Raw genomic sequence first — 22,727 nt, 5'->3', positions numbered from 1 at the left:
TGAAAAGGTGTTAGCCGATTCAAGATGGGACTTGCAGTCGGTGGGCCATTGTTAGAGGGTGCAAGTCAACACTCGCGAGACTTACAGTAGTGAGATTAAATAGAGATTATAAGTTTCAATCCGATTATTAACATTCACGTTTATTTTAATATTTATGTCGAATAACGTCGAAGTGTATACAGTCTCCGAGGTGCATCAAATCGTATAATTTGCATATAAATGAGAGAGAGGATATGAAATATATTTCTCGGTGCACGATACATCGGCTTTGTGAGGGGCGAGAAAGAATCGGCTTTATTTTTTCCTATCAGCGAGATAACAAGGCATGGACCTGGAGTGACACCTGAGGTGTCGAGGCCACGTTACGAGGGTTGCCGCGCCAGACATCAATCACCTCTTTGTATTGCTGCCTTGCGACACCTAATCCTCCGTCCCTCGTCTCCACGGTAAACCCCTACGATTCCTTTTTAACATTCCTTCTACACGGTTACGGCGATCGTACACAATCCCGAAAATTGCTCGGACTACGCGACACGAGTCATGAGCGAACGAATAGATTATAGATATAGTCATAGACTATATTATATTATCTATACAAACTTGCAATTACCGAGAACGAAGTTACTAAGAACAACACCTTTTGGTTCTACAGTGGAATGTGAAGATTGCGGCAGTAGTTTTCTTATATTATAAGCATATGTGATATGAATGTAACATACATTTACCGTCCAAATTTGACTAGCCTAAAACCGGATCTACAGTAGGTATGGTAAATTTGAGTTGTAAGAAATTGACCAATCACAGTCGATTCTTCTTCTTACATTCAACTGTGATTGGTCAATTTTTTATCGATTAAAGTTTACTATACTTATTGTGGATACCGTTTAAGTTTACACGTGATTCTCTGACATAACCTCGTAATTTGAATGCAACGCGTAACCTAATATAACACTTTTATGATGATGCAAAACAAACCTCAACCGCGATTATTCAACGTAAATAAAATACCTGGTCAGCCGAAAAGACGAAAGAAAATTACTATCGTTTTCGACGAGAAGAAACGACGGTAACTATATTTTATAGATTATTTCCGTAAATGCTATAAATTCGCGGAGCGAAATTAAACCGTATGTACGTGGATGTAGAGAATTCTTGGGAGGTTTCCGTAAGAGAAAGCTGGAACGAAAGAAGAAAGCTCAGGAGCAGTTGCAGCAACAATTGAAAGAGGAGCGAAAAAAGATTAAGCAAGAGGTGAGTAATACCATTGTACGAAGATATTAAATGCTCTTTAAGTATGGCTATAGCATACATATCTGTATATTTCTCACAGGCACGAGAACATTACAAGAAATTAGTATCGCAGCGTGATATCCCGGAACTGGAAGAGCTGTTATCTCGAAAAGAATATGATTTGGAGGGTCACACAGTCAGTATCTTAGAACTGAACGTTGCGGATCTTACAAAAGAAAATAGATGGATAGGTGAGAACAAAGTTGCAGAGGAGGAAGAAGAAGAACAAGATGAAGAAGACAAACATTCAGATAATGAAAATGACAAAATTGTTGGGATGTCATTGCGAGAAAAGTCGGAGAATTCCCAGCACGAAACTAAGTCAATTGAACGAGAGATAAAATCTTCGAAGGAAGTTAAACGGGAAATAAAGAAAGCAGCATTGAAGCATGTTAAGAAGAGCAAGGTTTTCCAACAAAAGCAGAAGATGGAGCAAATAAAAAACAGGAAGCAAAGTAGACGGAAATTGCGCAGAACCCAGAAGGTAGCATGCAAACGCAATAAACGGATAGAAAGGAGATCGGAGCGTTAGAATAAACTAATTATTTGTATAAGTCGGTTACGAATAAATATATTTTTAGAGAACATGTGTTTTTGTATGCGCATATGCACTTTTCATTTTTTTACTTTTCCACCATTTTTCTTGCCGTATGGACAGATATCTTTGTTGAAGCACTCTGAGCATTTGGGAAATCGAGGTAGACAAATTTCTTGGCCGAATCCCACGAGAAGATGATTTACCTGGCTCCATAGATGCTTAGGGAGCCAATCCTCCAGCTCATTTCTCGTTTCCTCAGGTATTTTTGTCGGTTTCCTTACCCATCCCAATCTGTTGCTGATTCTATGAACATGTGTATCTACACCAATACCAGATACCTCTCCCCATGCAATCTGCATGCATAAGTGAGCCATTTTAGAGCCTACTCCTGGTAACTCGCACAATTCCTTTATAGTTCTAGGAATATCTCCGTTATATTTATTTAGAAGAATAACTGAGGTCCTCTTTATATACTCTACCTTCCGCTGGAAATAAAAAAAAAAAAAATATATATATATATTTAGAACAACTTTATATGTTTCTCCAGATAATATATAATAGAGACAAGTAAATACTAGTTGATACCTTCCAGAAACCAACTGGATATATGAGTTTGCCCAGAACATCATCAGAGGTTTGTGCTATTAAATTTGGTTTACAACCATAAGTAATCAGACGCTGCATAGCAGCGTGCGTGACTTGATCCTTTGTCTGACTGCTCAGCATCAACGCCACTAATGACTGATACCTGGACACTGGTGGACTAGCACTGGGGTCTACACACTTGTGGCAACCCATCTCATCAACTGGCGCTGTATTATACTTCCTCATCTCTTTGACATTCTCCAAAATAGTCTCCCAATTCGGCGGTATCCATCGACTTTGTTTCTCATCTTTGACATTCTCTGAATCCATCTCATGTCCTACAGATTCGCTTTTCTCGACCATGATATCCTTTGCATCCTTGGTTTGTTTCGCTTCCTCGCATTTTATCTCACGTTCTTCGGTCTTAATAGTTCTCGCATCTGCCGATTCTTCTGCATTCTCGCTCTTTACCTGAACAGCTGATATCACCTTCGTACTTTTAACGCTCGTCTTATCTTCCGCTGTCTCATATTCGATCTTGATCGGTGCTCGTTTCTTTGTACTTGTCTTTGTTGACGTTGACTTTTTACCGGCAAAATAAGGGGATGTTTCTCCCGAAGATTCCTTGGTAGCAACCGTTTTCCCAGAACGCAAAGTTCTCGCTGCCGAAAGCGCGCCCAGTTTTAACCTCTTACTCATTCTATTAGGGTAAGATATATCATTTATAATGTTAAATGTCAAATTAATTTTGCGTCACGCACACAACTCGGACACTGAATACCGCCTGTTCGAAATTGGGTCCGTTCTTTTTGACTGTACTTGTTTCGTATTCGAATCGAGATTAGACACAAGGGGACAAAAATTAATCTGATTGTAATCTTCGATTTGTAATTAGATATGGGCCTTAGACGATTGAGTTTCTCCATTGATTGTCAAATAAAGAATTTCTGGGATCCCGAATTTTTTCTTATGCCTGTATCAGACTGCGGATTAGAATTGAGATTGAATTGAAGTTTAATCGATCAGAGCAAAGTTCACTAAATACAAGTTTAATAAATCTTGCTCTGATCGGTCAAATTTTAATTCAATCACGATCCTAATCTGTAGTCTGATATGGGCTTTAAGGAACCATAGAGATTCTCTATTCGATAGCCAATCGACACACTCGTCGGCAAACTCATCGTTGCACCACAAATGAGATGTTAGCCTAATGTCGCCACTAGTCGAATTGCCCTGTATGCCTTCCGAACATCAACATAACCTAACAGAACGATCGATACAAGTGCTGATAGCTCACAGGTTTGAAATACAATTATTAACGCGGAGGCGTGTATTATGGTTGAGTTTTTTAATAGAATAATTTGTAGAAAGGTAAATCGCCGCTCGCGAAATGCACACCTCCACCAATTTCGTTCTACGTGGCGGTGATGCGGCATTTGCCAACAGACAGAAATTATTGTTCGATCAACTGTCGATCGCCGAGAACAGATGCAACAAACATGACAGATGCGAGATAAACGACAACGAGATGCGCGTGGACGTGGACAGTTGTAACAGAGACACAACTTCGAGAGAGCATGTGAAACGGAGGAGGGAAACTAGGAGATTCAGCGGCAAGGAGAGCTTGTTCAAGCGTCCGGAGGGCCTGGCACCCCGCACGAAAGGTTTCAGAAGTGTTCCGGACCACCACAGGAATCCGCACAAGTGGATCAAGTACAGTTTAGCCGACGTGTCCAACGAGGACATGACGGAGAAGAGCAATACGCAAGCCGCCATGTCGTTTCTGAAGGAATTGAAGGCACGCAGGAAGACAGAGGCGGACGAATCCGACGAGAAGATGGACATTGAATCTTGCAACTTGAATGCGCAAGATTGTAAAGAGGCGATATTCAAACATAGGAAACGCGCGTCGACGTCGCAGATAGTATTCAGAAAACCACAGACGAAAGAGACAGAGAATTCAAAAATAGTCGTGACCGGATCGGATGATAAACCCATGTTCAGAAATAGTAAGATTATCTTGCCGGAATACGTGATCGGCCAGAAACCGAAAAAGATCCCTAGGAGGAATAAGCCCGTGGTTAAAAGCGATCGTGTGAAAGAACTCAGATTAGATCACTTGGAAGAGCCTGATGAGGAAGAACATAACTGAAGAAGGAACTGTGTAATGTATATAAGTTAACGTACACAAATATATGTAGAAATTAGCTATAAATTCATCTGATTTGTTTCAATTGAATCAGCAATTTATGGGACGCCGTCTATAATTATATAATACATCTTAGAGAAAGTACGATTGTATTGGAATCGTGAAAGAAAACTGAACGTAAAGTACATGCACGAGATGATGAAGTACCTCCTGACCTAATATTCCTCCAGTGTGAGCTGCAAGGTTGCTCCTCCGAAAGCATTAAGCGCCAAGGTCATTTATTTTTATCGACAATTTATTTGATAATATTAAAGAGTCCAAAAATGTAAAGTAGTCCAGTGTGGAATTATGCTAAAAGATGCATCTGAAATTCGGTACATTGTGGAAACTATAACCTGAGCCTGAGCTGTATCGAGAATTAATTGGGCATTGAGTATGTTCACACACAGGTGTATTATGTTGATATTGCTTTAGATTGCAAGTAACGACATGTGTACAATCCTCATATATATATATATATATATATATGCATATATATATATATATATACATGATATAATTCGAAACTATAACGACGAGACCGAGACGATGATATACAAAATTTCGCCGTTACCGTTTCAACGTTACTGTTAATATTCCGTGTCATTTATTACTTAGTCCATTTATAAATACGTTACTGTTATGTCGCTTGAATTGCCGGAGGGCAGTGACCGATGAAGGATGAGGTCATCGGTCGACGTAATTTGTTACATTCTCTAAAACACGTATTCCTTCGTATTCATTCATTACTTCCAGCTAATCGTTACTATACCGAGTATATTCGCACTACGCACACATACATACACACACATGTACACACACGCACAAACGCGCATCCATCGAAACGAAATAAAAAAATATCCCGGGGACACGTTCTCTACACGGACACGATCGATTTGAGAAGCGCCAAAAGCTTCGAACAATCTGCTTCGATGCGAAGTTCTGCTGAGACGACTGTCAGGCCGAGACGAAGGCTCACTCAGATTAAATTAAGCTATTACCATTACGTACGCGTGTGAGGAATTAGTCTCGAAACACTGGAATGATCGGTTCCTCCTTGAGGAGACCGCCGTCATCTGGCTGTATGGTGCACAATGGTGGTCAACTCTCATTGTCGAGTTGAACGAGGCAAACGAACTGCGCTCCTTTCACGTGTTACTTCGAAACGTAGCGAAATTCGAATGAATTAATTAGGCTAAATGTGTGTGCAGCAGCAAGCGCGCTCGCAGTTTTGGCAAGTCGGGATAAATATCTTCTACCGCGGTAATCATCCTAGGATCTCTCGTTTCGGAAAAAGAGAAACGTATATGGATGAAGAGGGGGAGGGGGGGGGGTGCTGGCAAATTCACCGTGCGGCGCGTCTGCTGGAATTCCGCAGCTGCTTCTCGATCTCGAACTGCCGTAAGTCCGCTCTCTGGAGGAAATCCTGCCGCTCCAGATAACCGTCCTTGCCTTTATTGTGAGTATTGAGCTCCTCCTCTATGTTCTCCTGCTTCTTGTAGTTGTCCCAGTCCAATTTGGATTTTTCTAGTGTGCTGATCTTGGCCTTCTTGCCGATTTGTCCTAGAACGGAGGAGATGCCGCCCAGCCCGACGCGCTTCGCATTACCTCTTCCCCGTCCTCGGCCTGGTCCTTTAGGATCCGCGGGAGAATCCGATTCCGACGGTTTTGTGGAATTTTCGGCCACGGAAAGAGACAATCTGGCTTCTGCAGAATCAACTGCGACTTCCTTCTCGACCTTCACCTCTTCACCGGCAAATTCGAAGATCTTGGTTATCTTGACTTTTTCCTGAACTTTCGGTTTTTCTATCGGCGGGGATCTCTCCTTTGACCTGTGGATTGTATTTTGCGGTTTCGGCTTTGATACGACAGCTGCGGAGAAATCATATGAAGGTATGTTATAAAATTCATTTGACTTATGTAATTGTGACATTGCATATTCTGTTGTAAGTATATCCGATAACCGTGCAGGCTTGTACCTGTATCTTTCATAAAGTCAGCCCACAGTGAGTCCGCTCTCTTTTTCTCTTCTTCTTCGGTAAGTTCTTTCTTCTCATTGCACTCCTCCTTTCCTCCGTTTTCTTCTTCCGATATCTTTGACTTGTTATCTAAAGTTTTCTTGCGCTTGGAACTTTTACCTTTTCGTTTTGCAGATCTTCTTGTACCTTTTCTTCGTCCAGTATCTCTCTTATTCTCGTCATTCTCATCTTCTGGACCACTTTCAACGTCACCTTCAGATTCTACTTCAGAAACTGGATCACTGTCAGCACCGTCAGGAACATAATCTTCATCATCATCATCCGAATCAGAAGGTAATTGATGCTCTTCAGACATGTTTAAATGCTAATTGATATAAAAAATACCTAAAAATATATGATATAATAATATATCACGTATGTATTATAAAAATATATATTTGTTGTTACTTAACTTATATTGTTCCTTAGTGTTATACATATTTTTAAAAATTATTTTAATTGCATATTTTGCAATTTATAAATGCAATCATGTATAATTTTTTTTTCCTGTATTATACATATTTATCGTTTTTATAATTGATACTCAATTAAACAATTACAAAAACAAATCTTACAGAAATTATTTACAATCAATATCATATGCTTATATTCACGATTAACGTCAACAATAACGTTTCTTTGCACGAAGATATTCAAACAATAAACAGGAAAGGCGGCTTTAAAAAAATTGCCCGGTAAATTAAAAATTCTACCAAATCATGCATTTTTTTTTGTCCTGTCAATATTACGAAACCTAACCTATCTGATTAGCGAATTTCATCGGTTTTCGGCGGTATTAAATGTGACTTTTTAAGTGATTTCGTTGCTTACCCTCTTTGAAACGGCGAGTCGTCGGTATCAAATATTCCACGAGCAGACGCCGATTTGCGTTCCGGAAATGTCGTTACATCGAGAGACGCTGCGGCGGATCTAGCATTCGTCGTCGCGCACATGAATCATCGGCGGGGGCCTGAATCGATCTGGCGTGCGCGAGGGGAATACGGGTTATCCCAAAAATCCGTGAACCGCCTGGGAAAGAGAAGCCACGGTATCTCGCGGAGCGTTACGACTCCGTTTGACTCGCAAATGCGCCTGGCACGCATCACGGTGATACACGACCGCGCATCGGGCGCCATCTTCCATGAATCAGCGAGCTGCGATGTGAAGTTGCTGTTACATCACCAGGTGCAAATTGCTTCTACATTTTGCACATTTATGTTTTAATTCTTGCAATTATCTTATATATATATATTTACTTTATTTTTGTTGCGCACACATGAATATTTATGGGAAGAAAAGGTGAGGAAAATTCATTAACTATATGGTTACGTGTGTCCCAGTGAGTCCACCAGTCTCTAATAATATCTTTTCTATGAAATCAGATAAATATAATGGCTACGTTTGGCAGAGAAAGAAGCTCCGTGAGCGCGTAATGATTATCATTTGTGACTGGAGTGTTCTTTTAGATTCCTGATGGATTCAGAGGGATATATTAATCAGGAGTGATAATCATTAAGCGTTCATTGGGCTGTTTTCTTTGCTGAACGCAGCCAATAAGAAACGTTCTTGTGGACGTTTCTAGACGTTGCACGTCTAGAACATGCGTGTTTCATGCTACTTGGCGAACCACAGGTCGGAAGTCAGAAACGTCGGAGCTCCCTGCTGCTAGATGACCCGTCCAACTAGGACTCGGAGAGTCGATATTACCGACCATTCTCATGTATCCGATATAAATATCTGAAAGAATTCTGAATTTACTTATCATACTTTTCCAATTTTTGATTTATTATATCAGATATTTCTGTGTTGTTAGCTAGATATATACGAAGTTATATTTGACGTTCTTTCAGTTTACACCTAAGTTTGACTCTAACCTTACAATAAATCTTTACTACGTTCTTGTTTCTTCGAATAAATCCTGAGCGCATTTCTAACTCTAAATGCAATTATTAATCAACTCAATTCGTCAGATTACGATACGTCGTATCATCTCTCTCATGCTATCAAGAAGACATTGAAATTATAATTAACAGGCATCAAAGTTAAGAAGAAATGTAATTTCCTTTGATATTATACACGTACTTCGGAGATTATCGACTTTATCTTGTATATATATTCATCAATAAAATCCGTTTAACTCTCCATTAGTCGCAATATACGATTGATATATCCTAATACTCCTCATTTTGTTTTTCACTGCTTTTTATGTACTTTAATGTCCGGTCCATCAGCCAAGTTCTGATGAGAGGGAAGCTATTTCAAGAAGCGGAAGAAAATAATGAGAAAATTAGTAAAAGTGTGAGATATATCGCGATTATTCGTTGGTGAAAAATATTGCGACCAACGGAGGGTTAAAAAAAACATCTTTCGCTCGATCTAGATCGGTATAAGGCACACCGCTGGCTACTTACAGCTCGCTACAAGCTTACAATGCAGTTTTTCATTTAATCAGCATGCAGTGCGAGACGCGCACGTGGTCGGGAAAAAATTAGTGGGTGTCGAGTTGCCGGATCTTTCACAGATTTGTCGAGGAGCAATAACTTAGCGCCTTCTTCAGGGTACTAAGTAGGACCAGCGGGGGTCGCCGCAAACCTCATATTACAGGATCCATTTCGAATCCTAATTTCGACGAAACGTACGACTGCCGGTCGACAGGGATTATCTCGATGGATTAATAGATCTGTCGACTCTTTCTTCCCTTCGTGAGCGAGTGGAAGCCCGAATGGATGAGGTTAGAGGGGAACATGTGCGCATACGCGGCTAATGTGTCGGGGGTTAGTTGCAGGAAGAAGAATGGTTTAAGAGTCACGAGACACACCGAGAACAACCGTGCTAACAATACGTGTGTTATTATATGCGCGAAGTTGTTTGTTATGCGACGAACGGAGTTCTCTAATCCGAGAAACAGAAGCAAGCCGAAGTGAAAACGCGCGTCGCTTGAATGAGGGATTACACGATTGAGGTAAGCCGGCGTTCCTCCCGAAGAGGACCTACGATTTCGCAATAGATGAACAACGGTCTCCCGATAATGCACAGAATTAGACTGCTGTAGTTAGCGTTTAATTGCGGCGAGCCTCTTCGAGCTTTCTCGTCGAAGAGCGAAACGAAACGGAAGGATGTACCAGGTGGCCACGAATGCCGCAGCATCCGCGCGATTGGAGAGCGGTATCACGGAAAACGAGACGAAGCGAATGAGGCTGAAGCTTGGATGTTTGAAGGCTCCGCCTGGTTTTCGGGACGTCCCAAATCTCAAACCCCTCCAACCAATGTTTCTCATCTCCCGTTTGACTGTGCGTCTCTCTCTTTCTCTCTCTCTCTCTTTCTCTCCCTCTCTCTCTCTTTCTCACCATCACTCTCACTCTCTTACTCTCTCCCTCTGTTCGGTCACGTTCCTCCACTTGGACTCCTCACTTCGACTTCAAAAACTTGGACCACCAATTAGTTTAGCGCCGGAGACGCGGCCTCTCGTGACGTCCCGCCGATAGATATTCGCAAAAAGGAGCCATCGATCACGATCAGCAGGTATATCGGGCGAATTGCACCGTTCGTTGAGCAGCCAGAACACGTAGAGACGTACGCGAGTGACACAGAGACGGTGATGCATGAGCTGATTGCGTAGCCATCTTTCGAAAATAGTCTTTACATCGCTCCGCTCCGAAAAGCAATCGCACATAATTTTGCTCCTCGAATTCGCGAACCTTCGCGAATCGAGTGTGGTTTTTCAGGAACAAGGGATCGGATACAGCGTGGTCCTGTGTCCCTCGGCCGTTCGTCTCTCCGGAACTTGTCATGTGCCTTCTTTTCTCTTACCTATATTTCCGGATTTTTTATTTCGGATGTGTCACACAAATGTGTGCGATGTCACCCTTTCTCTCTTTCTCTCTTTCTCTTTCTTCGTGATTGTGTATCAAAAAGATCGAATAGAAAGTGCCACGTACGAAAATCTTGTGCGAATTTGAATATCAACTGAAACTGCTGACTCCGTAAACGTACGTTTCCACTTCAGGCTACGTTTTAAAGAGACGTTTTCTAACGGTTATCTCTTCGCTTTGGAAAAAAAAAAATACGATGTTAAACACAGATTTCATTTTTCATCATGATATTTTCACGTTCAAGATAGTGAAGTCAAGACGTAAAGTTCAGATAAATAAAGGTCAGACTTGTCAGACAGATCATCTAATATTAAATGCGATTGAAATACTAATCTCTGTTTCCGTGTGTTCACATAATATTAGTTTAACTTTGCATATTCGCCGTTCCTCATTTTTTAATAACTAATTTTTTAATCATATATTTTTTAATAATAACTATTTTTTTATTAATATTCGTTACTCGATGTATTCGCGGAGTTTTCCACATTAACGTGAAATAATTTAAGAGGAAAACGTAAAAGACACGTGTATATATATATAAGCCATCATTTTTATCCTTTACCGGAAAAATTTCTAACCTAGATTAAGCTAACAGCACAGAAAAAGACAGAGATAGAGTATCGCATTATATGTAAGTATAATATATGTAAATATATGACAATATCCGTCGCTCGAATAATTATCCATGAAATGCGTAAATTGATATTATTGATATCGCACGAATGTTACGGCAGAGCTGCGATCTTATTTTATAACTTTTAACACACGCGTAACAAATTTTTGCGCAGACAAAATGTATCTGACAAAGTAGCTGCGCAACGATACGTTAACGATGACAAAATTTTCATTACAAGTTATAGAATAAGGGGACTGAGCGATTAATTCAAACGAACATCGACCGGGATAAAAATTCGAGACAATTTAGCGCCGAGCGAAAATTTGACGGCACTTGCCGACGTTGTCCGGGAGAAACTTTGATTTGCGCACGTATGAGTCTCTCCGAGTTTCAATGTTCATAAAATAAAAATGAATAAAAATGAAAAAAAAAAATTTGCCCAGTCTGCGTGGCAGGATGCCCCGAAAGAGGCGCGCGTCGACCTCGTCGCTGGAGGAATACCCCTCGGAAGAGAAGTACTCGAAGGATGACATGGACAGTCGGGCGCCGCGAAACGCGGCCAACGCCCGCGAACGAGCCAGAATGCGTGTCCTTAGCAAGGCATTTTGTCGTTTAAAAACCACTTTGCCGTGGGTTCCGGCCGACACCAAACTGAGCAAACTCGACACCCTGAGGCTCGCCGCGACTTACATCGCTCATCTGCGAGCGGTGCTCAGGGACGACGGTGAGGCCCATCCTGAGACCACCAAGTCCTTGTCGTTGACCTTGGTGAGTATCTGCGTCTATTATTACGAAACTAGGACCTGACGGAAATTTGACCGACATCACCTCCACTCCCAATCCCGCTTCCGAAGAATAACAGCGAGATCGATCGAGTCACGGCTAACTTTGAGTTTAACGTTCGTTAATATTCGTTAATGAAACCGACTAATCCTTAGACGATATCTCGACGATAACGATGAGAATCTAATTTACGACGGCGATCGGTTTGAGACGGACAGATTTAACGAAGATCAACGCTGAGGAATATAATTTCACGACGGTGAGCTGCCGCCGGCTCTACTTCGGACTTCGCCAAAGATTCGAATTATCCCCCCGAGCTATATTTCGCGCTATCGCAATATCGGATTGTTGACTCGATGACGATTCCATAAAGGCGTAAAACAACACCGGATCCAGGTGGATCCACTCGGAATCGCGCGAGGCGAGTGCCGTCTTCGCAGTCATCCACTCTCTGTTTATGTCTGTCCAGGTGGATCGAATCACCCGGAAACCTTCCACCCACCCCTTGCCACCATTAATTCTAAGTTAGTTCCGTTGTTTGAAGAAGAAGAAGGAGAAGAAGAAGAAGAAGAAAAGAAAAAGGAAGGGCGGGGTACCGTTTTCCTCCGCGAAATAGTCTCGCCTTCCCTCGTCTCTCCCAGCTCTCGTGGAGATCAAAGAACGACTTGAACTTCGGTGGCTAAATTTCCGCGCTAAATTCCAACGAACGTCACACGACGCGTGTTGATAACAAGCAACTGATATTTCGCGGGCGACGATATCGCAAATCATCGGACACGCGATTCTCTTAATCATTAATTCACGCGGCATCCAAGCTACTTCTAGTATCCGACAAATAATTCAGCGCAAACCTCGATTGCCTCTAATAATACTCAAGAGCAGCACCGTATCGATCTAGCCGATTACGGCCGGCGAAATGCATACCGTGCGTGCATATGCGAGTGCCGAAATAATAACGATAACACCGTGTCAATTGCAGTCGTGGCCATTCGCTATACAAAACAGCAACGCCGCCACGCTGATCAACAACAGTTGCAACGTCTCCTCCTCGACTTCCTCGGGCTGTAATCAGTATCGAGGACAGCAGGCGACTCACGATATACAAAACTTCCATCATTCGGGGGGGCATCAGGGCGCGCCGACGCGCCACAATCAGGAGCAACAGCTCTCTTATTTCTAACGGCGGACAAGTGAAAAAAAAGAAGAAACCTCCTGACGAACCGATCGAAACTCGAGCGACCAGAACAACTAGAGCGATATCTACGGAGAGAACGACCACCAACAGCCGCCAAGTTACACTACCACCGACGACCGGGACCTGTCGTTCCCACGCCTTATTTATTCCGGAGAGTGCCTTATTCCTATACTATTTATTGACCTGTAATCTTAACGCGCTATCATAACGTTTCTACACACGTATGCGACGAGGAAACGAAGAGACATGATATATTTATATTAATAATATACAATTTTAATGCATATACATGTATGGATGCTTGCGTCTCGGCTCACGCCCTTTGCGCTTTTACATATAATGTCGTTACGTAATAAGAAGTGCAATCCCCGTATGCATATGTTCTAGTGAGATAAACCCTAAGTAAGCAAAACGGACGGAAGTATCAATTTTCTCCCGTTTAACAGAAGGAAAAAGGAAATCGCACCAAGTCGAAGTATACAGCATATAAAAATTCTTGACTTGCTGAGTACTCGGATTATTGCAATATCACGTAATATTGTAATCGTAATTAATACCAAAGTATGTCAACTAGTCGAATAAAGATGTTTCTAAGATTTCTCAAATTTCTCTTCACGTGTGAATTAATTCGACGCGCATTCGCAGGGTTGATTTAAGGGCGCAATTAAGGTACTTTATATTGTATGTATACTCGCGTATTGTGCGTGATTTGTCGATGAACATCTCTCAACTGACTTGTCTCTCTGAAGCGTCGGGGATGGCATCCGGAACAGCGGAGAGGAAGCGTGAAGGTAAGGTAAGAAGGATAAAGAAGTTCAAGTTAAACAAACAGTGCGAAGGGCCTTTTGTGTGAACCCGATACTAAAATAATATATCCCGTCCCGGCGACAAATCGGCCGACGCCGAGCGTATCGTCGAGCTATGTCTCAACATACACGGAGAGAATTTACAGACGAAAGATGACGCGTCCTCTCTTTCTCTCTCTCTCTCTCTCTCTCGCTCTCGCGTTTCCCGACCGTTTCTCTTTTACGAATTTCTATCGCACTATTTTCGGGCACCATATGTCAGAGATATACAGACACGTAAAAACCGTTGCTCGCAACAATCAAACTTGATCATATCGCCGTTTACTGCTCTCTATATTTTACATCTGTTATCATCTAATATTAGCTATCTCTATTCTTTTTTTATCACAATGATGCATTTTGCAATATCAGTCGGGCCTTCGCTTTTTTATTGTAAGTATGTTTGTCCATTGAAATTTATTTATGTTGCAATTTCATTTCCTATTATACTTTATATATATATATATATATAAGTGCCAATTTATGAGACGCTCGTTACAACGTGGTCATGTAATTTTAATTTGTTAAGGAAAATAAGTTGAATTTTACTTGACTTCTAATGTCGCACAATGCGAATTATTAATTTGGATATCCAAATGTTTTGTGTATAGTGTATTGAGTATTGTGTGTTTCGAAGAAAAAACGTTTCTTCCCAATTTTCCGCGGATATTTTTGGTTTCTTTTTTACGGAAAAAATAAATGGTTTTAACCGAACACACATAAATTTTTCTAAAACGAATTTTAATACCCTTGAGACGGAAACCAAAAAAATCCATGGAAAATCCGAAAAAAATGATTAATTTCGAAATTTTAAGTTTTGTATTATTATATTGAAAATTTTTTTCTGTACAATCTCTTAACCAATCTTTTAACTACGTATAATATTTTCGGAGCGACAATTCTCAAAGAGAAACTATGCGAGGCTAACGCTGTAATGTTCGAAATTCTGCTATATCCTTTTCATGCATTTTTCACTATGCAATAACTTTTATCAGATGACCTATTTTAATGCTAAAATCGGACGTCGAACGTCAGCATGAAAAAGTGCTTTTAATCATTTAGTTTACCCTCGAGAACATTGGCCAGAATTTGTTTCAATAACAATATTAAAATGAACAGACAAGAGGACCAGATACATCATATCAGACCACATGATTGACTCAAAAATGCAATCAGTCCTATATTCCGTAACTTTTAACGACGGTGTTATTATCGTTACGTCGTTGCGCAACTTTTCCGTTATATATTATACCTGCACAACTCATCGCAACGATAGCGTTACTGTCGTTACATTGGCCTTGCGCAGGTAGAACATATGGTAGAAAAACTGCGCATCGACAACGTAATGATACTCAGAACAGAAAGTGACGATGACGTTAAAATGATGAGAAAATAATTGAAGAATGAGTTTTCATAATCATTTTCCTGTCATTTTTGCGTTATTTTGATGTCATCGTCTTTTTCGGTTCTACCTGGGTAACGAAACTGTCGTTAAAAATTACGGAATAGTCTTATAGTACAGAGTAGGGCTTCAATAGTTTTGAAGCTTCGAAGGAAATTCGAACCTCCGAATTTTGGTAAGGTGAAGCTTCGAAGATTCGTTTTCAAAAGTCAAGTTTTCGAAATTTCGGGGCTCCAGAGAGTACAATCTTACGAATTTCTCTGCAGACTAATGTCTACATATATTTTACTCAGGAAATATTAAGAATACTGAAAAATGTTGTAAGTGAACTCTTATAAAAGAATAAATGCACCAGACAGTACACGGTTTAAAAATCTTACAAACCCGATATTTCGGAGCTTCGAAATTACCGAAATTCGAGTAATGCACCGCCGAAGCTTCGAGGACTTCGGAGATTCGGATGTCGAAGCCTTCGAAAGAAAACGCTTAGATTTGACACGAAATATATACTTTCCACTTGGAGACGCGAGCATCGTCCTACCTTCGTCATTTGTTGAACACGAGACAAAGACGAAACGATGCTCGTGTCGACTTGTGTGTCGCTAAATCGGAAGCAGCTCGGCGAAGTTCCGGTGAGATCCCGAAAAATCGCTCGGGAGGATTTCGCGAGGATCGGCGCGAACTGTGCGCGCACTTTCGAAGGCGAGCGAGCGCGCACGCGCCCGTCGCCCCCCGCGAAGTCTCGGCAACTTTGCACGCGCGGAACGGCAACCTACGTAGCCAACGGACCCAGCGCAGCGACCCAGTAGGGTGCCGGCCCTGAAGAGGTATCGATCGCTCTTACTCTGTGTCGTTTCATTCATGTTACGGTGCGCGACTTCACGATGTAGCGCCAGGATATCGGGACCGCACGGCTGATTAGATCGCCCGCGACATACCCCCGTTCTCGCCCCGTACGCGTCCGCCGATCGAACGCGCGCGACGTCAAACACCCGCGTCGTTTTCTCGGAGTGATATCCCGTTCATTTTTCTTCTCTCCCTTCTCCCTCTCTCTTTTTTTCGGCCACAGTTCTCGCAACATTATCCCTCTCTCTCTCTCTCTCTCTCCCGGGACGAGGAACGTGGAGCCCTCGCGGGAGCGGGCATCGAAGCGCGCGCGGCAACAACAGCGCCAAGATGGCATTTGCCACGAGCACAGCTGTTGTTTACCCACAAACCCGTGTGCTGGTGGGCCACTGGCGGCAGCAGCAGCAACAACTCGCGGTAACGGGTCACTGAGGGAGAACGCGAGTCGTGCGGCGCGACGCAGCCTCCTCGTCGGGATGATGGAAGATGCTCGCGAGTGAGCGGGTTGGACTAGCGAACGCTCGCTACGCGAAAGTGACGTGACGGTGGCGACGGCGGCGAGGAGGACGGTGGTCGTCGTGGTGCTTCGAGGCGAGAGCGTACGCGCGAGAGAGCACTCGATGGAAGAGGTTAGCGAGGCTCGCGACGGCGGAAGTCACAGCAGCGGGCACGAATCGCGCGCGAGAAACTAACCGAGTCGCGTTCGCCATCGCTCCGAGGATCCAGGACGACGGCGAAGACGGCGGGACGGCGAGGGGTCGAGAGCCGAGAGGAGTCGATATCGAAGGAGGAAGTGTCCAAGTTAGTTCGCGATCGGTTCGCTCCTTTTTTCCCCCCTCGAGACGTGACCCAACGTTGCCCCGTTGTTACGTAAAGCTGCCAGCACGTGCACGATGTTTCTCGTTGGGGAAACCTTCCACGGGATATAACCTTGGTAACGAACGAGCTCACGGAGATACAGCTTCTGATTCGCCGAGGGCCGTGAGATCGCAACAACCGCCGCTGTTGTGCCGTTGTGACGACGAGAGCGACGAGTTTCTCAGTGTTTGCGAGGAAAACTTTGCAATGTTTACAAAACGTTGACGAGCACGGCGGTTTCTAAACAAACACACTTCCGAGTACCTCCGTATGCAATTGGGTGTTTTTTTTTTAGTGAAATTCCAAAATTATGGCACTCGTTGACACGACGATCGTCGCAGCTGCAATTCGTTAGATTTCTAACGCGTTCGAGATTTATAATCAGGTTAGGTCGCTCACGCTCGGAGGAAAAAGCGCAGCCGTGCTTTTGAGGTTAGGATGAGTCGACGAATGCTTTCTCGATAGCGCGAGGAAAGACTTACTCACGCGTCTTTTATGTTTTTTTCTCTTTGTCCCGTTCCCGCGCTTTGTCCCTTTGTGGCTTTGTCGTGCACGTGCCAACATGTCGCGTCGAGCGACACTATTGTCTCACGTCAGTGTCTGTGTGCATCCTCCTGTGACACCAATCCCTCACTTTGTATCGCTGTGGCCTGTCGTATAATCGTTTCGCGATTCTTATTGTTCTTATTACGGTATTTCTCCAGATTACTTCATCGTATGAATAAGTGAGTCATAAGACATTTAATAACGCAGTGTAGAGATCTGGTGCCGCTTCTTTTCTGCAAAGAACAGCAGTGGCGCATGAATCTTTCTGTCAGATATCGAGGAAAATTTCTGCTGAAGTTAGAGCGAGGCAAGATACACTTGTCTCGCTCTAACTTATTGCAACAGTTCAGCGGCGCAGCTACAAAGAACAGACCAAATGGATTCTCTTCTTGACGAATATCGTGAGGTTGTAGGTACAACGTTGTGTTTGTGATTAACAGGTGTCACCATGAATGCCAGGACACAGCTATTCGAATTGAGCATGGAGGGACGTCAGGTGGACGAAGCGGTGGCCAGTATATTCCACAGCGTTCTCTTTCACCGGAGCTTCGGGAAATTCAAGTACAAACAGGAGGGCAGCTATTCAGTGGGCACTGTGGGATACCAGGACGTGGACTGTGACTTCATCGACTTCACTTACGTCTGCTGCTCGTCGGTGCACCTTGACCAGACGTTGAAGCGCGAGATCTCAGGCTTCTCGGAGGCCCTGCGTTCCACCGACAGTCCGGGCTCCGGCCAGATCTCCTTGGAATTCTTCCAACGCAAGAAGAACCGCTGGCCGTTTCAGCCGGAATGCATACCGTGGGAGGTATGGACGGTGCGTCTCGAGCTGATCAAACTGGCGACCGAGCACGAGCGGCAGATATGCCGGGAGAAGGTCGGCGACCTGCTGACCGACAAGATCCTCTATATCACCGAGGTGATGAATCGGCACGACTACATACCGAAAGTGCCGAGCCAGGCGGAGCTGGACCTGATCTTCGACACCTCCTACCCGGACATACAGCCGTATCTCTTCAAGCTGTCCTTCACGACCTCCGGCCCGTCGAGCACCACGATGGGCAACACGATGAAGAAGTTGATACGAGAGACGCTGTCCATTTAGTCGTAACGCATAGTCGTTTGGATTTCGACACGTTGGCACGTTCGTAGCTTAGAAGTTGTCTGGAAAACGCAGGACTCGTTCTCACCTTTCTTGCTGCGACCTGCGCGAGATCGCCCTTTCCTTTTCTCGTTCTCTCTACGTTACACCATCCGCGCGAGATTGATTCTCTCGTTCACAGACGATCGTAAATATATTCCTCACGATTTTTAGCCGTCTTAGATTTTAGTAGGTCACTTCTTGGCTCTCCGAGTTGATCCGCGGAATTTTGCAAGTCCGCGCCACGAAGGAAATAGAGTGCGAGTCCCGCGGATTTCAATGTTCATCCGCTCCTAACAAACATTCGTCAGAAATTCTCGGCCCACTTCGTTCGTTCCTTTTGTATCAGCGGACTCTGTTGAACTCTTTGGTAGCGTGTATGTTCTCGATAACGATGACGATAGTTGTATCCCACGACATGACGCGGAAACAATACTTCTTGCCGAAATTACGTGGAACAAATGGGGGATAAGAGTCAAATTGCAGGCCCGGTTTGCATATATTTGCAAGAAATTCTACAAGTAGGCGACCTTTGTGCATCGAATTATCCTCAATATGTCGCGTAATAACTGTGACTATTAATGATGCTACATTATCGGGCCGATTCTTCATAGCTATAACAGCCGTCTCAGTTCGTTCCTCCAAGACTCCGGGCGTTCGGTTGCCTACCGGATCCGCGAATTCCTTCGCCGGCCCAATGTCTCTCGCAGTCTGTTCTCCTTCGTTTCTTCAGGATCTCCGTCAAAGGAAAGATCCACCATCACGTTCCACTTGGTTTCTCGCGGAATGGAACCTCTCAGACACAAGATCTCCTGGGCGAGCAGCCACCACATCAGACCGACATTGTGCAGACTTTTGGTGTCGCAGGGGATAGCAATGTCTGTGAACTCATCGGTGATTGGTGAATGCAGCAGGAGTGAAAAACGACGAATAGAAGAAGTGAACCCTTTGGCCCTTATGCTGGCATCTTGTTACAAAGATTTCACTGAGATGTTTAACCATGATAGCATAAGCTGCCAGTAATAGCTTTTCTCACGTATGGCGAAAGCTGATGGCGTTAACGCCTGCATCATCACTTCTTTTTTTTTTTTGTAGACCTATCGTTCTAACTGAAAATTTACATTTCCGGCATCCAGATGGGGGTGCCAACATCTTGGTAACATCGTCCCCTTTCAGAGCTAACGCATCTAAACCTCCCAACATCGGGACGCTTTGATTGAATTACGAGTCAATGTTGTCAGATGCTACCAAAAGACTCCCAACTGATAACTAATAAGTTAGCTACTAGTAAGGTTTATCGTGATATCCGTGCAAACTCGAATCTGCGATTTGGCTCTTTTTAAATACCGGCCATTTGGCTCATGTAATTTTGATTTTCGTCAAGGAGTCTTGCAATCATTCGATCGAAATACTTCGTACATTGCAGGGACTTCCGCCCCCGCTGCGTATCTCTAATTCCTCATAGTACAAATCCATACAACACGCTCTCGATGCACCTCCGCTTCCTTCGTATCTTACTGTGAACGTCCGTCGCGTAATTATTTTAGCAGGATCACCGGTAGGCACACGTGTTTTACACGAGGATCTTTCACGTTATACCTCTTGATTTCACTTAAACTCTCCCACAGGCGTCAAATCCCCGTGGCGGAGCGACATTATGTTCCTCTCACTTCTCACTTATATCCTTCCTCGAACATAGTGTAAATACGGGTAGAATAAATTCGAGCGTAAACCTCTCTCTCCTCCATTTTTATCCTCGCGCGTCGCCTGGCATGCGATCATTTCGATTACGGTTAAGCATAAGGATTCGCGCGAAGACATACCGAGATTTCGAGTTTCCAGCCGAAGAGCAGGATGTTTTTAACGGGTCCTTTAGCGTCCGGTAGAAGCCTCGAGAGGGACGCGTCTTTCTTTCTCTCGAGGGATACTCGATACTTATCCTTCGATTAAACGACGACCGTATTGCAGCGTTGCACACTCTGTTTTTCAATCGCTAATGTTGAAAGTATATGCATATATATATATATATGTATATATATACATACGTGGATATATATACATATCCCAAAAACCGACGATCACACAAGATGCTTGGATTGCGCGTACGTGTACGTACACACACACGCATACTTGCATACATGTACGACGTGCGTCAGTGCGCGGACGCACGTCCCTGTTATTTTCGCCGCAGATTTAACGCGAGATCTAACGCCGAATTACCCGAGCCCATGCCTAATTTAATAAAACAATAACGGGAGAAAGGAAAGGAGGATATCCTTGTCAAATCGTGAGACGAGCAGCGGGCCGGAACGGCGTTCAGCCCTAAATGTGCGGCGAGAGGATACGCTGGACTGCTGTGACCAGTGTGTCAATCACGCATCACAGTGTATGCGCATTATTTATTTGAACGAGTAACGATGATACGTAACGTAACGTCAGACGCGTTATATGCGCAGGCTAGTGGACATAATTTCCTTTCGTGCCGCTTTCGTTGCTCCTAAGTTACATCGATCGTTGCGAAATGCGAAGCGTAAAGCGCGACGAGACACCCGCCCGTGGGCGATACTACCGAAAGGCACGCGGGGAGAGAGTTGGAAGGAATTCGAGTGAAGGAGAGTCGGGTGGAAGACGCGAAAAAAAGCGCGCAGAGAAAAGTCGCAGTCATTTTTCCGGACGTTTCGTGCCTTCGTATCTCGTATAAATTTTCATAGATATATTAACGCGCTAGTAAGAAGTGTACTAACATACCTAAAGCCAGTCGCGTGGTGAATATCATTTTTATTTATTGAACCTCGAAGCATCTCTCATCGTGTGTGAAACGAACATGTTAAATAGCGTATTTCTCTTCCGCGCGGAAGACGGTGAGAATCTGTGATTCTTCTCGGACGAGACGGTTTTGTTCTGTTCTCCGCGAAGTGCGAACGACACCTACGGTGTGTGTACATGCGTTTGTAAACGTCGTGCCGTTTTAAGATTTTACCGAATTGACGGGGGGGAGGGGGGAGGAGGGCGCGGACGTCGGGACGCGCCGGACGGCGATCTTCGCGCGCGCGCGATTATATAATATTATTGTACAATGTAAATATAGTGTGTCCGAGAAAAATTATACCACAAAGCAGAGCCGTGTCGTCGTCGTCGTGTGTGTATGAGAGTGAGATGAGAGGGTCGCCGCGCGCGCGCGTCCCGAGATCCGCGTCGTCGGCCTTTCCTATGACCAATCGACGAAAATAAAGAAAAAGGAAAAAAAAGAAACAAGAAGATATCACGGCGCGTTAACTAGCGATGTACCTTCACGAGCTAACCGTAGACGAGAAGTGTAATATTAATTTAACGATACAAACGTACATCGTGTCCCGTGTTGTTTCCTTCTTGCGGTGTTTTTCGAGAATAATTCATAGCGTTAATTGCAATCTTAGTTAAGTTATCCTCAGCGAATCGCGAGCGCGTATATAGGTCGACCTTGGCCGACCGATGTTTCTTTTCTCTTATATGCGTCGATTAGAGAGAGAGAGAGAGAGAGAAACGTAACAGTGGTCGTCGATAATCTGCTGCTCTCTGCGATTCTGAGTAGAAAAATCGATTGCAATCTCTTTTTTCCCCCCTCGCGCACCATTCGGTACATGCCGTGCACAATTGTAAAAAGTTAAATAACTCGCGTTACATAGTACCGTACTCTATGATCTATTACGATTAAAGAGAGAGGCGCGCGTATATACGCGTACGAGCGCATATATATGTATAAATATAATGCGAGATACGGGAATATCAATGGGAGACAGACGGGGAGAAAGAAAGAATGAGAGAAAAAAGAGAATGAATAGACGGACGGATGAATGAGAGGAAGAGCGATTGTGACCACGTGTGTGTATGCGCAACTCAAGTTCTGCGGTTTCGTCAGATTGCCACACACACAAATGCTGTTATATATAAATAATTATATATAAATTATATGTATATGTATATATATATATATATATACATATATATATATATATATACATATA

The 22,727-nt window shown here is 43.5% G+C and overlaps 6 protein-coding genes across 8 annotated transcripts in view; 4 read left to right on the top strand and 2 right to left on the bottom strand.

Moving 5' to 3' along the window:
- The first annotated feature begins 920 nt into the window (after positions 1 to 920).
- LOC106749927 (nucleolar protein 12) lies at positions 921 to 1,875 on the top strand. The gene is made up of 3 exons (XM_014629893.1): positions 921 to 1,066; positions 1,146 to 1,251; positions 1,331 to 1,875. Exons 1-3 carry the CDS (start codon positions 957 to 959, stop codon positions 1,820 to 1,822), a joined length of 708 nt encoding a protein of 235 aa, XP_014485379.1. The 5' UTR covers positions 921 to 956; the 3' UTR covers positions 1,823 to 1,875.
- Positions 1,846 to 3,445, bottom strand: LOC106749924 (endonuclease III-like protein 1). The gene is made up of 2 exons (XM_014629890.1): positions 2,414 to 3,445; positions 1,846 to 2,313 (listed from the first exon to the last, which is right to left on the bottom strand). Exons 1-2 carry the CDS (start codon positions 3,110 to 3,112, stop codon positions 1,906 to 1,908), a joined length of 1,107 nt encoding a protein of 368 aa, XP_014485376.1. The 5' UTR covers positions 3,113 to 3,445; the 3' UTR covers positions 1,846 to 1,905.
- A 161-nt stretch (positions 3,446 to 3,606) lies between these two features.
- On the top strand, positions 3,607 to 4,753 carry LOC106749926 (protein TSSC4). The gene is made up of 2 exons (XM_014629892.1): positions 3,607 to 3,712; positions 3,781 to 4,753. The coding sequence occupies exon 2, from the start codon at positions 3,804 to 3,806 to the stop codon at positions 4,563 to 4,565; it is 762 nt and encodes a 253-aa protein (XP_014485378.1). The 5' UTR covers positions 3,607 to 3,712; positions 3,781 to 3,803; the 3' UTR covers positions 4,566 to 4,753.
- A 358-nt stretch (positions 4,754 to 5,111) lies between these two features.
- LOC106749925 (craniofacial development protein 1) overlaps positions 5,112 to 22,727 on the bottom strand; it is an 89,152-nt gene continuing 71,536 nt past the window's right edge. The window contains exons 4-6 of the mRNA XM_014629891.1: positions 7,451 to 8,356; positions 6,581 to 6,964; positions 5,112 to 6,473 (exon numbers count right to left, since the gene is read on the bottom strand). Coding sequence (XP_014485377.1) covers positions 5,947 to 6,473; positions 6,581 to 6,935 — 882 coding nt within the window. The 5' untranslated portion in view covers positions 6,936 to 6,964; positions 7,451 to 8,356 and the 3' untranslated portion in view covers positions 5,112 to 5,946. The remainder of the gene's footprint in view (positions 6,474 to 6,580; positions 6,965 to 7,450; positions 8,357 to 22,727) is intronic.
- LOC106749930 (transcription factor 21) lies at positions 8,468 to 13,690 on the top strand. Of its 2 annotated transcripts, XM_014629897.1 has the most exons (3): positions 8,468 to 10,141; positions 11,551 to 11,875; positions 12,870 to 13,690. In XM_014629897.1, exons 2-3 carry the CDS (start codon positions 11,564 to 11,566, stop codon positions 13,068 to 13,070), a joined length of 513 nt encoding a protein of 170 aa, XP_014485383.1. In that variant the 5' UTR covers positions 8,468 to 10,141; positions 11,551 to 11,563; the 3' UTR covers positions 13,071 to 13,690. The 2 variants fall into 2 exon arrangements, with proteins under 2 accessions (XP_014485383.1, XP_014485382.1); XM_014629896.1 differs by having other exon boundaries at positions 8,468 to 11,875.
- On the top strand, positions 16,145 to 20,459 carry LOC106749929 (autophagy-related protein 101). Of its 2 annotated transcripts, none has more exons than XM_014629894.1 (2): positions 16,145 to 16,979; positions 18,023 to 20,459. In XM_014629894.1, exon 2 carries the CDS (start codon positions 18,031 to 18,033, stop codon positions 18,685 to 18,687), a length of 657 nt encoding a protein of 218 aa, XP_014485380.1. In that variant the 5' UTR covers positions 16,145 to 16,979; positions 18,023 to 18,030; the 3' UTR covers positions 18,688 to 20,459. The 2 variants fall into 2 exon arrangements, with proteins under 2 accessions (XP_014485380.1, XP_014485381.1); XM_014629895.1 differs by lacking the exon at positions 16,145 to 16,979 and adding an exon at positions 17,000 to 17,468.

Source organism: Dinoponera quadriceps, unplaced genomic scaffold (assembly GCF_001313825.1).
Source record: "Dinoponera quadriceps isolate SergipeBrazil2010 unplaced genomic scaffold, ASM131382v1 scaffold4026, whole genome shotgun sequence".
NCBI classification, from domain to species: Eukaryota; Metazoa; Arthropoda; class Insecta; order Hymenoptera; family Formicidae; genus Dinoponera; species Dinoponera quadriceps.
Note: the sequence above shows the minus strand (reverse complement) of the source record. Positions and strands in the feature narration are given on the sequence as shown.